At 54.0% G+C, this 13,443-nt stretch overlaps 1 protein-coding gene across 2 annotated transcripts; it reads right to left on the bottom strand.

The window, feature by feature from the left end:
* Positions 1-38: 38 nt before the first annotated feature.
* Positions 39-12,232, bottom strand: OTUD5 (OTU deubiquitinase 5). Of its 2 annotated transcripts, XM_078871262.1 has the most exons (9): positions 11,980-12,232; positions 9,187-9,280; positions 6,522-6,586; positions 6,236-6,392; positions 5,053-5,201; positions 3,948-4,133; positions 3,334-3,577; positions 2,598-2,723; positions 39-1,522 (listed from the first exon to the last, which is right to left on the bottom strand). In XM_078871262.1, exons 2-9 carry the CDS (start codon positions 9,221-9,223, stop codon positions 1,374-1,376), a joined length of 1,113 nt encoding a protein of 370 aa, XP_078727388.1. In that variant the 5' UTR covers positions 9,224-9,280; positions 11,980-12,232; the 3' UTR covers positions 39-1,373. The 2 variants fall into 2 exon arrangements, with proteins under 2 accessions (XP_078727388.1, XP_078727389.1); XM_078871263.1 differs by lacking the exons at positions 6,236-6,392; positions 6,522-6,586.
* Positions 12,233-13,443: the final 1,211 nt, after the last annotated feature.

Here is a 13,443-nt window from a genome sequence, read left to right as displayed (position 1 = left end):
TGTCTGTGCGTAACAAATCGGTACCGTTCACAGCATCGTGAAATTAACCATGTATTTGAACAGTAGTCAAAGTTGTACAATAATAGCTGTTCCTCGCCTTCCAGATTATAACACCGTCAACACCAGCAGCCACTCGGCTCTGGCAAGAAGGGAAATGCCTGGGCCGGACGTGCTGTGGAACCGCGCACCTTTAGAGTCGGCAAGGCCCACTCGCCCATCCTACAGAGCGCAGGCCACTGCGCTAGTTCTACAAGACACCTACAGAAATGTCACGCAACACCTCAGCATTCACATACAGGTAGCAATGAAAAAATACAGGAAGACATCGGCTATACTGAAAGTGAAGTATGTCATTTTAGGTACATTAATAATAAAAATAATAAGTTTTGGTTACACATCTAACTAACGACACGGTGGACTACGGTAAAAATGAGAAGCCACACGTTGGCGGCGAAGGCCGTCCTGGCGGCACGGGTTGCTGGCTCCCGTTTACTCTTAGTACCGGAGGGATGGCCGAGTCCCCTTTACTTTAATCGTCAAAAAGGTAATTTCTGCTCACGTGTGAGCATCGAGGCTAGAATGGTGCTCATCTCCCATTTACAGCCCTGAGCCAGTGGTGGAAACTCCACATTCCTATGGCGGGGGCGAGTCCACCCATAGCACAACCACTGTTGACTTCCCCACAATGCGGTACTCATTTTAACCGAGATTTGAACTCGGAACCTTCGGTTGCGAGCCGCTGGCGCGCTCGACCGCCGAGCCACCCGTTTGCCAGTTTTCCTCGTGCGGGCTTCTGTGGCGCAACTCTGGCACACTGGTGGATCAGTCGCAACTCCACAAGTCCCTGCTGGGGAGCGAGTGACGACTTGCCTCGATGCTGCGACAGGTGTAATAATGACGACCCAAACAGAAGCGATCACGTGTCCAGAGGGTGCTCCAAGACGGAGCCACACGCTATTGGGCTGTATCTGGGGACGTGTGTGTCGCCGAGAAGTGGGTCACTGTGTCGTGTCACTGTGCTAAGCAGGTGTCACGTTGTTAATGTCACCGTGTGCCGAGGTGGCACTGTCGAGGTGTAACTGCGTGCCTAGGTGTCTGTCCGTGTTACTGTGTACGTGTCTACGTCTGAAGCTCTGGGCGTCTCTGGGTGCTACCATCTCCTGCTGCCGTGCCTAGGTGTCAATGTGCTCAGGTGTCGTTTGTCGCTGTGTCCCGAGTGTCGCCGTGTTAAGTCCTCAGGAAGTGCCGCTTTCTCTTGCGTTGCTCCCGTGTGCTATAATCGTTGCTATGAGGCCCTGGGGGGCGGGGACTGGTGAAGCCACGCGGGGGGGCCGAAGGGAGTGCGTTCGTTTTTGGGGGGGGGGGGGCTGCTATCAACTGCTGTCGGGCGAAGGGGGGGCACGGACACTGCCGGGGGACTGGGGGGGGCCCCCAGCATGCTTCCTCAGGCTGTCCAGGTATTCCTGTTGAGATGCAGCCATTACCGAGGCCAGAATGTCATCATCTTCCCAGTCCGTGAGACCTGCGCAGTGTCAACAAAAACAAAGATCCCCTGTATAGCCTTGAACAGACTGTTGGGGCAAGAACTGTTAGCGAGCATCTACGGAGGCCGGAGCGGTACACGAGGGTTGCCAGCCTGTGTCTCCCGAGTGGCGATGTTTACACACTTCACCAGATACTAGTTTGAGGCCGAGTCGTTCTAGGGAAGGCCGAAGACCGGTTCAGATAAATCTGCACTCGTGTTGGCCCACGAGCGAGAATTGAACTCGGGTTGCCGAGCTCGTAGTGCAGTGCGCTAACCGCTAACACTATCGCTCCCCAGCTGCGCAATGTCAATATGCATGCACACGCATCCCCAACACGCATCCCGTACACATAACAGATGTATAGAAATGTGCAGGTGGGCACACAGCACAGGCATGTGACACAGCTCCCATGTACATTACACTCACTTCAGACATCACTTGCACACATTGAACACAGCACTGATACCATTACACAGCACGCAAGACGCATCACACACAATCACCCCCTCACATCATCCGTACAGTACTCCCAGTCCACACTTCACTTGCGCATCTCTCCAACAAACAGCTCCTACACTTCACCAATGTACAGTTGCCACACACCACCCACATGCAGCCCCCACACATCGTACGCATTTAAGCCGCTTACATTACTACAGCGCCAACAATTCATTACCATGTGTTGTGCAAATGACACGTCAACTAAAACTATAAACTTTTATTTTGCCAGGGAAGGCCCATTGAGTTATACAGCTCTTATGTAGAACCGACCTGGCCACAAATGGTAGCTCAACGAAGTGGCTTATCGTGGAGAAATTTATAGCGGCCAAATACTTTAAATGCGCGTTTCTAAATGTGAAGGGAAAAACCGGAGGACCCGGAGAAAAATCCACGTGACCACGGGGAGAACATGCAAACTATACAGGCGTCAGGGTTGGGATTTAACCCAACACCTGTCTACCAGGCGAGATACTTAACATGTCGCCACCGTGATACAAGCCCGACATGTGCAGCAGACGAGGGGGTCGGGGTGGGGGGGGGCAGGTGAGAGCAAGGGAGATGTCGGCTCACCGAAGGCCGTCGGCGACATCTGCTGCATGACGGTGCGCGAGTCGAGGGGCTGGCTCGCGGCCCCGTGGAGGCCCGTGAAGGCCTGGCTGCTCGAGGGCTGCGGGGAGTACACGTGGGAGCTTGTGCCTGCACACGTGACGGACACGAGCGTCGTCATGGCAACTCCCGTGCGGCGCACGCGACATGGTTGCTTCATCGCAAAGCGAGCGGCCACGTTACGGTCTTGGAATGGAGATGGCGCGTGGAGAAGCGACACGCGGGGCGCGTTCACAGCTCGAATCCGTCAGGCTGTCCTCGTTAATACGGTGGCGGTGTGTAATCACGATGAATACTAAGCGCCACCTGCTTCCAGACTATGTTGTCTCCTCCACAGTTCACCACATTGCAGGTCACAACACAACTCGCCCACCCACCTACCCACCCACTCGCAAATCCTTTCTCACTCATTCACGCCACCCACCAATGCACTCGCCATAATGCAGGTCACAACCCTCCTCTTTATGGATCTTCCCTCGCACTGCTGCACTTTAGAGTTCTCTCACCATCGTCACTTTCCCAAGCTCTTAAAATAATAACTTTGCTCAATTTAAGAGATGCGTTAACTCTTTATCTATTACAACTTTTATAATAGTGCTGTTTGCTGCTGGCCACTTGATAGTTTTTGGCTTTTGAGCCTGTGCTCAGCAACTGTATAAAAAACACGGGGGGGGGGGGGGGGGGGGGGTAAGGATCTCACCGGCAGTCGGGGAGGGAGGCTTGGAGTAGATGGATGGGCCGGGAGAGGGAGGCTTAGGGCCCGCGGAGGAGGGCCCTCCCCTGGGCCCCGGCTCGCTGCCCGTGGCCTCCGGGGGGTCAGGGGAGCTGCAGAGCGCGATGCGGGGCCGGGGCGAGCGGCCCCCACTCTCCTCCGCAGGGCCCCCGCCCCCCACCCCAGCAGCGGCTGCTGTGGCCGAGCTGCAGGTGGCGGTGGCTTTCCTGGGCTGTGCACGCAGCACACGACGTCGCACGACACGTCACACCACGCATCGCAAACGCACATCAACACAAAGTTCCATCGTATAGCCTTACACTATTGGGGCAAGTTCTGTTAGCGAGCGTCTATGAAGGCCAGCACGGGACATGAGTGGGTAGGTGGCCAGCACCACGCCGGGTCGCCTTTGTCTCCCAAGTGGCAATGTTTACACATCACACCAGGTACTCATTTGAGGCTAAGTCGACCTAAGGAAGGCCCAGAACCGATTCAGATAATCGTCGTCGATATTGGGCACGAGCGGAATTGAACTCGGGTTGCCGGGTTCGTGGTGGTGATGGTACGAGTGGACACCTGTGTGCCAGTGTGGGTGGAAGCACCTGTGTGGCTTGCTTCTCGTGTTCGCGCAGCCACTGCAGGTAAGACTCCCTCGCCACCTGCTCCTCAATGGCCTCGTTGGTCGCCTCCCAGTCGGTCGCCCGCTTCTTGTCCTCCAACATCTGCTGCTCGATCCAAGACTCCTCCGACGTTTTGATGGCGCTCTGCATGAGCGTTTTATCTGCATTCTACGGTGTGCACCGCCACAAACCCAAGCACCCGACCACACGATCACACCACACAACCAACCACAACGGCAGGACAAACACCACCACATGCCACCCGCACCACCCCATGCCACCCGCACCACCCATTGCACCACAAGATGGTACAACCACACGACACAGCCATCAAACATCACACTGACACACAACGCATTACCGCACAAACAACGCACCAACACGCAAAGAAACTCGTGAACAGTCAGACTTTTGAGACCCGTGCTGTTAAAGCACATTTCTTCGGCCGATTAGTATGATTTCCTTCTCCCACACCTCTGATTAGCACGATTGGCTACGTACGGTGCGAAAGAAGTTCCAAGTACATAAGAAACTGCAGACCTACGAGAAGTAGCGTGGCCAGAATGAGATTGCACTGTATGTTGCTAGCAGCTAGATGTGCGGTGCTTTTGGGAGTGAACTCAGCAACAGTGTTTTTATTAAGGTTCTCAGCTTGGTCTGCGTGTGCAGCATTTCTCCTCAAGCTTTCGCCATGCACTAACTGTATTACTGGCCTCCTGAATCGCAGCAGTGCGTGGCAAAAGCCTGAGCAAAGAAATTGTCAACTCGCAGCCCAACAAACAGAAGACCCCATTTCAAGTGTCAAGTTTAATTGTTTTAACCAGGTGGTGAAAACTCGAGACCAGGAGTCATCATTTGCAAGAGAGACCTGTGTCACCAAACTGACAAAGGGCAATAACATGAAAATATTCAGTACAGCGACGAAGCAAAGAGAAATCGGAGCAGAGGCGACTCAACAAATCGAACCTTGTGCGTAAACGAAAGTATTTTTTTTCATATAAATTTCCCGTCACAAGCGTTGGCTCGGAAAAAAAGCACTTTTATAAACCGTTCACAGCGAATTCAAGTTGAAGAGATGGCGGCCTACCCCAGGCTTGAAGGAGGGCAGGCCCAGGCCCACACCGATGGTGGCCTTGTTGGGGTTCACGACCGAGTTGTAGTGCGCGTTTTGGTGGTAGCTCACACGGATCGGCTCGTTGTCCGTCCTGTAAATGCTGTGGAACGTGTTGATTGGTTCTGTGGCAGGAAACACGATAGGCGTTTAGCAGTGAGAAAACGTGTACAATGCATCAAGTGCGCTCCAGCACACTCAGCTTTGCTACATCTAAAAATGTTTCACCAGGAACATCCCTCGAGGTGGAAAAACGTGTGCGCAAGGGTGTCCACCGGGGTGATAAGTGGGCGTACAAGGCAAACACGCGAGGACACATGTATATACAAAATACACACAAACGCTTGCACATACACACATGTGTATATATACACGCACACACGTAGTACAGTAGTCCCTTATTTAACAGTGACATCGGTTAACGTTTCACCTCTCACGGGACCCCATGGTTGAGTAACGTTAAGGAACGAAACAGTAAGACTTCTCCACAAATCTGTCTGTCGCCTGATGAAGCTAGTTGTAATTACTGGCGAAACGTCGTACTCAGATTGTAAATGTTGTGGCTTGGCTCTCCAATAAACCGGTGTGCTGTGTACTAGTGACGAATTGGCCATGTTCTGTTTACGTGACAACCCTTACTAGTTGGCTGTGTCGGGTGGTGGCGGGTTTTAATGACACATTTATATATTAACACGATCTAACCCAAAAGCCTCTATTATGCAAGTTTTATTTGTTTAACCAGGTGGCAACTTCAGAGAGCAGAACGAGGCTCATGTGCAAGAGAGCCAGGCACTGGTAATCATTTCCTGTGAAAGTTTAATAATGCACGTCGGATGGGCTCGACCTGCCAACCGACTCGCAGGGATCTTGGCCCCATTGTTTGACTGCTGCGCCGGGAGTTAGAATCGAACCCACGACCTCCGGATTGTCCCATTTGCTAAGCATGCCACTGCTGTGGCAGATTCCTCCGTTTCTCAATTCCACATCTAAAATGCGTTATGTTCATCGCTCTAGATGTTTCTATGTGCGCGGTATTAACCGTTTTTTTATCGGTTTTCATTTGAATACCGGTCATGCATAAACAACACTTTTGACGACCCTGCACGTAATAATGTAAAAACAAGTCCAACAAGGAAGTGGACAGGGTTGGGAGCAGCACCTGTGCTGTACTGGTACACCTCGAAGGTGCGGTTGTACATCTCCGCCATGGCTTGCATCTCGATGTGGTTGCCATGGCAGTGGTTCATGCGCTTTCTGTTCACGTACGTCGTAAAGTCTTCCGTGACATAGTTGGAGAAATAGTCTGCGTTTTTCATCTGAAATGAACAAATGTCACGGTTTATGGGAGTTCATAGTATTACAACAGAGAATAGTTTTTTTTCTGGTGTTCTTTGTTTTTGTGCGAAAATCCAGGAATGGAAGAGTTGAAGGTGCGATGCACTCACCAGGTAATCCATACAGTGCTTGCGCACGACATCGTGCATGTCCTGGTCCCCATACACTTGGTCTGCTGCTCGACACAACATGCACACACGATACGTGCACATGCGGCACGCACACCCATACCATATGCCATGCGCACACACACGACACAAAAAAGACACGTATGCGCGACAAGCACGCAATATGCGCGACACACAAATACAGACGCCACGCGCACACACGACATACATGTGACACACACACACAAACAGAATATCCACAAACACACAATTAGCACCATGCATGACGTACGATACACACACGATGCACAACAGTGCCAATAGACGACATGACCATGGCTGATATCCAAAAAAAAACGTGGAATTATGCCCAATCTCTGCGTGCCTCAAATTTCAGCAACGAATCAATGCGGACCAACTCGTGTGCTTCAAGTATTGTGCCTAACACATATCTACTCAGAAACGTGTTCCACTAATTCAACTGCCAAATTCAACTGGCGACCTCTGGCTTGCAAGTCCAGTGCATTAACCGTTGCACTGCCACGGCTCACTTCGATTTTTCAATTGATGCTTCCAAATACGAAGGCGGCGCGATCAACATCGTCCAACGTCTCACCACGTCCAGCTCCCTTGTAGCATATTTACCTCTGGCTCTACAGTCCACAAACTCCCGACCACATCAAGTCCCTCGGCATCACTCTTGACAGCCACACCAACCGCATCTTAAGATCTTGTCACCTCAGGGCCCTTCATCAATTGAGTCCACTCATCACTCCCAAAAAAACCAATATCCTCGTCCGCACCTTAGTCAGGTTTCATCTCGACTGTTGCCACTCCGTCCTTGTTCGATCCTCATCGAGTAACCTCAACGCCAAAAGTAGCATAACAATGTCGCCCACGTTGTCCTCGAACACCCGTCATCCTCGGCTAGATTCCTTCACTTGGGCTCTGCTCCCTACTGCACCGACTTCCCATCATCGCCAACAGCACGGTAAGCTACAACATCGCCCGCCTGTGACGCTGCCGCTCTACTTTTGGTCGTCTACCGTATCTCTCTCCGCTGCCGTCACCCTGCACTACACCTCACGGTAGAACTCTCCGCAGCCAACTGCGTTACTCACAACCTCCTCCCTCTCTACACCAAGGACCCGGACCATCATTGCTGGGCGTCGTTTCCCCATGGCAGCCCCCTCCGTCTGGAACGCCATCTCGCTCCAGCTGCACATTCACAGCGGCACTCAATCTCCACCGGATTTTAAGAGACACTTAGAGCCTCACCTCTCTCGCCAAGCTTTTGATTTACGCCGAGCTTGGCTCTGTGCGGCAGCCACAGTCATTTATGTCCGTGAAATATTGCGTGCACTATAAATAGCATTTTTATTTTAAAAATGTTAAAATTGTATTTTCTTTGCTCGACATTTCGATATGTGCGGCTGCCAGGTAATCGTTTTTTTCTCCTCACGTGGTTACTGGTACAACAGCACTCCGCTTTATGTCGGGATGCGTTCTTGAAAGGTGCGACGAATATTGAAACAATGCAAATATAATTTTTTGATTTAAAGCTTTCGTGACTGCAGGGATTCATATTCTTGGTTCTTTCGGTAAAGTCACGTAGAAGGGAAAAAATAAAATAATATAAAACAATAAAATTTATTATTTATTATTATTTTATTACTTCCCTTCTACGTGACTTTACCGAAGAACCAAGAATATAATGTAAATAGAAGCAATTTTGACGTTAGGTGGAGGCAAACACTTACGCGACGGATATGAGAAAGGATGAATGCCGTCAGTGATGTGTGGGTTGAGGCGACGCAAATCAGGAAGTGGCATCAATACTTTGACGACGTATATGCAAAATGACGTAAAAGGGGGAGAAGAAAATCGGGGTATGACTTATTATATTTTATTTATTTTACAGCCCCAACCTATACTTTGACACTCTTAGTTCACCGCGACCCAGGCTAAAATCAAGTGAACCACTGGGCAGCAGCAGAGACCCTTCTGGAATCAAACATCACGCCAGAGGAGCAGGGGGACCAACAGGGACGGCGTTGATGTTAAAAAAACAGGAGCCAGACTGAAGATCCAAGCGCCAAAGAACCTGCCTGCGCACGAATCCGGCGGCAGTGGGTGACCATAAACCACACCAGGACTCCAAGCGGGGCGATGTGGATCACATTTGATGCACGAGTGGCGATGATGACAGAACAATCCACACTGCAGCCGTGCGGACATACTTCACACAACGGAACGCATCGTGTACAGTCGCCCTTTATAGTAACCTTCCGGCGAGACAAAAGCCAATTCCGCATCCGATGATGTACCTAACTGAATCTCTCATCTCGACCTACCAATGTGAAGTTGCCATTCCATACCTCAGAAGACTACAAAAAAGCAATGTCCCCTTCGCATATTCGTTTCTCCACGTGAAAAAAAGGAACAAAAGTATTTCTTACACAAACCATCAGCAACAACAAGGCCTTCTCCAAGTTTAGAACTCAACAAGACAAGCAAACTCTGGACCGGTTTCATCAGCGGGCAGGCTTGCTTGAATCCATGCTGGTTAACTGCCAGATCTTAAGAGGCAAGGAAGAACCCTCTCCTGACGTTATGGGGTGCCTAGTAAATGAAGCCGCTCATGTCTGGGGAATGCTTTGCCACTTACCAACAGCACGGAAGAGGCAGGCTCCGTCTTCTGACATGCGCTTGATGATGAAACCCTGATTCTCCTTCAGCACGTTCTCAAACCACGCCTCGCCCTGCACACGCGCGCACACGCAGTGGGGACTCGTCAAGACTCCCCCCACCACCCCCAACTGTGACCCGGCACAAAGTAAGGGAAGCTGCGATGTTAGGGTCGCGCAAGACGGATCGCGAGTGGAGCCCCTTCAACGTTGAAGCAGCTGCACACTGGGTTCGGCGACACGGCCCAGCAGTTGCACGCTCACCGCTTATTGCAGTGGTTCACGCTTCGGATCCAGCAGACCACCCTGGTTATTAATGCGTAATGTGTAATGCTACGTGCCGTCTCCTTCACCTCACAGTGAACGTTAATACCCCGTGACGTGGTTTGGAATGAGCAGGCCATCGTGTGTCGCTGTTATGATCCAAATAAAAAAAAATCCACCTCAAATGACTCAATTAGGCAAAACACAAAGCAATTGCTGCCCCCTACTGGACGACAATTGACCACTTGCTTGCCGGTGCCGAGTAGTCACCTTGTGCCGGCATAGGGACAGCTGTCAAAGTGGGTCACCTTCGAATGGTTTGCGATGGGTTGTGATCAAAAGGGCGCTTTGAGTTGGCAAAGGCATTTAAGCAAGCGCTACTCAGATCACCATTTCAGGTTAGTAAACCCGAACGCAGCCAAACACCTGTTACTCGTCAACAGCGGCCCTCAACCTCAGCTTTCCTCCAACCAAGCCAACTTGATTATTGCGTTCTATTTCTATAGAGTCGGTTTTTCTCCGATTTCTATTTGCTTCATCGTTGTACTTTTTTATGTGACCGTTTATTGTCTGCTTTGTTCCCCAGGTCACTCTTGAAAATGAGAGACTATGGTGGTCTCTTGAGTGCTCACCTGGTTAAACAAAACATCACTTGACACTTCAGTGACAAGAGACACGCGTGTGCAAGCATATGGCATCGCCTGCGCCGATGACACCGCACGACCAGCCAAATGCCAGGGCAAGCACGACTCACACCTTGATTTGACGAGCAAGGCGACGTGAAAGCCATCTGTGCACACACAAAGACAAAGATCCACCGTATAGCCTTGACATAGTGTTCGGGCAAGAACTGTTAACGAGCACCTATGAGAAGGCCGCCACGGCACACGATGGGGTGGGTGGCCAGCACCACGCTCGGCCGCCTTTGTCTCCCTAGTGGCGATGTGCCATCCGTGCACGCACACACACACACGCGCCCTATACCTACATCCCTTCAGCCCCGGGGGGGGCATCCTCCCAGGAATGAGGCGGCTCTATAAATAAAAGGAAGATTTGCGCGCAGTCGACGAGCACAGGGCCAAAAAGGCACAAAACGTCCAGTGGGCCAGTGACAGCGAAAAAAGGGCACAGTCAAAAAAAATCCGAACGTTGCTTCAAGGTGGAAGTTAAAGGTCTCGTGGCATAGTTCGAAGGAGACTTGGCCATCGTGTGCCGCGGCGTCACGATCTAAATTTGTCCCAATTTGAGAGGCCACTCCACCCCAAATTATGCAACTGGGAACGCAACGCGATCATCGCCCCCTGCTGCGCAAACTTAGCAAGACCCTCCTAGGATAAAAACAAAGTCGAAGACTCTCGGTGAGGTTGGCTTTTCTCGCCGAACAATAACGAGAATTAACACCGTGGCGCACGCACCCAGCGTCTCCGAGAGGAAACATCGCCTTCGTGAGCACCGCGACATCTAAAGGACTTGGCCAAACGACGTTCCGAATGAACACATGTGTCCATGTAAATAACCGTGACACCACCACAGAACCACATCAACGAGCCGGACAAACTCTCCAACACTATTAAACCAAACAACCACACGACTTCCATGACTAGCACCATGCCGCCACGCCATAAACATGACACATCAAGGACAACACCAACACCACCATCACGTAAACCACAACCACCCATGACACCACCAGATACCACACCCACACGGCACAACTCCCATCACATACCAAAGAAAAATATCCACCACCGTGGCCTTCACAGACCGTGAAGGCCGGTGCTGTTAGCGAGCACCTATGAAGGACGGGACAGCAACCAGGAGGCGGCCAGCACCACGCTCGGGGACATCCATTGAGCAGGGACGCACAAATCTGTCAAAACTTGACCCCCCCCCTCTCCCTGTACCCACGCGGACTCTTTACACCCCCCCCCCCCCGAATCCTATAAAACGGCCGATATGTAAAGGATTAATAATATTCACGTGTTTAAGCAAACAGATCGTCCACCGCCGGACTATCTAACTCAGTTGAAGGCCAATGTAGACACATTATTATCGAGGCTTCATCCCCCCCCCCCCGTTTCCTATGTGTACATTCTCAGTGACCACCCCCCCCCCATACGCAAACGTAGCATTTGGGTTAACCCCCCCCCTCCTCCATGCGTACGTACTAAATGGATGGCCCCCTACCCAGTGGAGATGTTAACACACTGCACCAGGTACTCATTTAAGGCCGAGTCGAACTAGGGGAGGCCCGGGACCGCTTTAGATCTCCGCCGGTTTGGTAGCGCATTCGCAGCCCTAACCACTGCGCAACCGCTCACCCCATCCACACAACAGCAGCCACCACGTGGCGGTGACGTCACCACGGCGGTCGTGCCAGGCTAGGTGCACGCCGAGGCCGCGTGACAGACCCAGGTGCCATGTGTTGACCGACTGAGATGACAGGCAGATGAGGCAGATGAACCAGCTGTGCCCCCCCTGTTGGTACACATGGCACACACCACACACACCTGCTCCCCACTCGGCGCGTCCTGTTGCGGCTGCTGCTGCTGTTGTTGTTGTTGGATGGGCCCGGCCCCGGCTTCATGTTCATCTTCACTGTTACATCCTCCTCCTCCACCTCCTCCTCCTCGGTCTCCTCCACCTCCTCCGACCACCCCGGGGCCTCGCTCCTCGCTACGCGGGGAGGCCGAGGCTCTCTGGCCCACAGCCCCCGGGCCCACGGGACCTCCGCCAACGCCTCCTCCTCCTCCTCCCCCCCCTCCACCACCACCTCCTCCTCCCCCCCCGTGGTGGTGGCTGCTGGCCCTGTGGCTCTTGCGGGAGGACCGGTGGGGGGAGGCGCGGTGCCTCCGCTTGCTGTGGCTGGGGCCGCACTCCAGGCTCTCGGCGTCCTCGTAGGCTGCCCGCGCCTCTCGGGGCCCGACCCCCCCGGGGACCCCGGCCACCCCGGGGACGCCCGACACCCCGGACACCCCGGACACTCCGGAGACCCCCACGACCACGACGCCCCCTCGGTCCCCGCGGTCCCCCCCGCGGTCCCCCCCCGCCGCGCTCCTCCCGCGCGGCCGGCCCGGCCCAGGAGCCCCCCGCGGGGCCCCGGGGCCGCGCGCCTCGCGCCTCGGGCCCCGCGGGGAGGCGGAGGCCGTGCGGGAGCTCGGCGCCATCGCGCTCAGACTCCTCCTTCTCGGGCTTCTTCTTGGGCAGGATCGTCATGGCGAGACACCAACACCAACACCGCCGCCTTCACCGCTCGGCTCCTTCTGCTGCTTCTCGCACTCGCCCACGATTGCTTCTCTCTCCCCGCTCCCCCCCCCCCCGTGCTTCCTGCTGCCTCCCCCCCCCTGAATGCTCCCGCTGCCCGCCGTGTTGCCCCGCTGCTGCTGCTGCTGCTTCTTGCTTCACTTCTGCTTCAGATGCCGCTGCCGCCGCTTCCCCCGATCGCCCGGGCCCTGCTGCTCCTCCCCCCCCCCCGTCTCTCGCCCCCCTGCTTCTCCTGCTTCCCCCCCCCGTTCCTCCTGACAACAGCCCCCGGCGCTTCTCCCCCCCCACCCCCTCAGCCTGTCCTGCTCCCCCCGCCCGCCGCCGCGAGTCTCCCGAGGGCCGCCGCCGTCACCGCCGCCTCCGCCGCTTCGTCGCCGCTTCCCCGATCACGGCCCCCTCAAAACATGGCGGGGTGCGCGCATGCGCACGGACTCCCTATGACGAGCGCGCGAGGGGGGAGGGGGATGGGGAGTGGGGGCTGGGGGGGGAGGGGGTTGGGGGGTGAAGATCCCCCGCAGCCCCCTCACCCACCCCCCCTTACCTCAGCCCCCACCCACCTCACCTCGCCCCCCCCCCCCGCCTCTCCCCCTCCGCATTGCCTCGCCCCCCCCCCGCCTCACCTGTGCCTTCGTCATCGCACGCCCATATGGCTGACGTCACGTAAAATCTAGAATGACGTCACGTCAAATCTAGAATGACGTCACGTCCAC

Source organism: Lampetra fluviatilis, chromosome 32, assembly GCF_964198595.1.
Source record: "Lampetra fluviatilis chromosome 32, kcLamFluv1.1, whole genome shotgun sequence".
Lineage (NCBI taxonomy): Eukaryota > Metazoa > Chordata > Hyperoartia > Petromyzontiformes > Petromyzontidae > Lampetra > Lampetra fluviatilis.
This window is presented reverse-complemented; position numbering and strand designations above follow the sequence as displayed.

Coding starts and splice junctions, on each gene's coding strand:
- OTUD5 (XM_078871262.1), bottom strand. CDS start 9,223: ATGTCAGAAGACGGAGCCTGCCTCTTCCGTGCTGTTG. Junction 6,587..9,186: donor CTGCCTCTTCCGTGCTGTTG/GTAAGTGGCAAA, acceptor TGTGTCGAGCAG/CAGACCAAGTGTATGGGGAC. Junction 2,724..3,333: donor GCCTCCCTCCCCGACTGCCG/GTGAGATCCTTA, acceptor TCACGTGTGCAG/GCACAAGCTCCCACGTGTAC.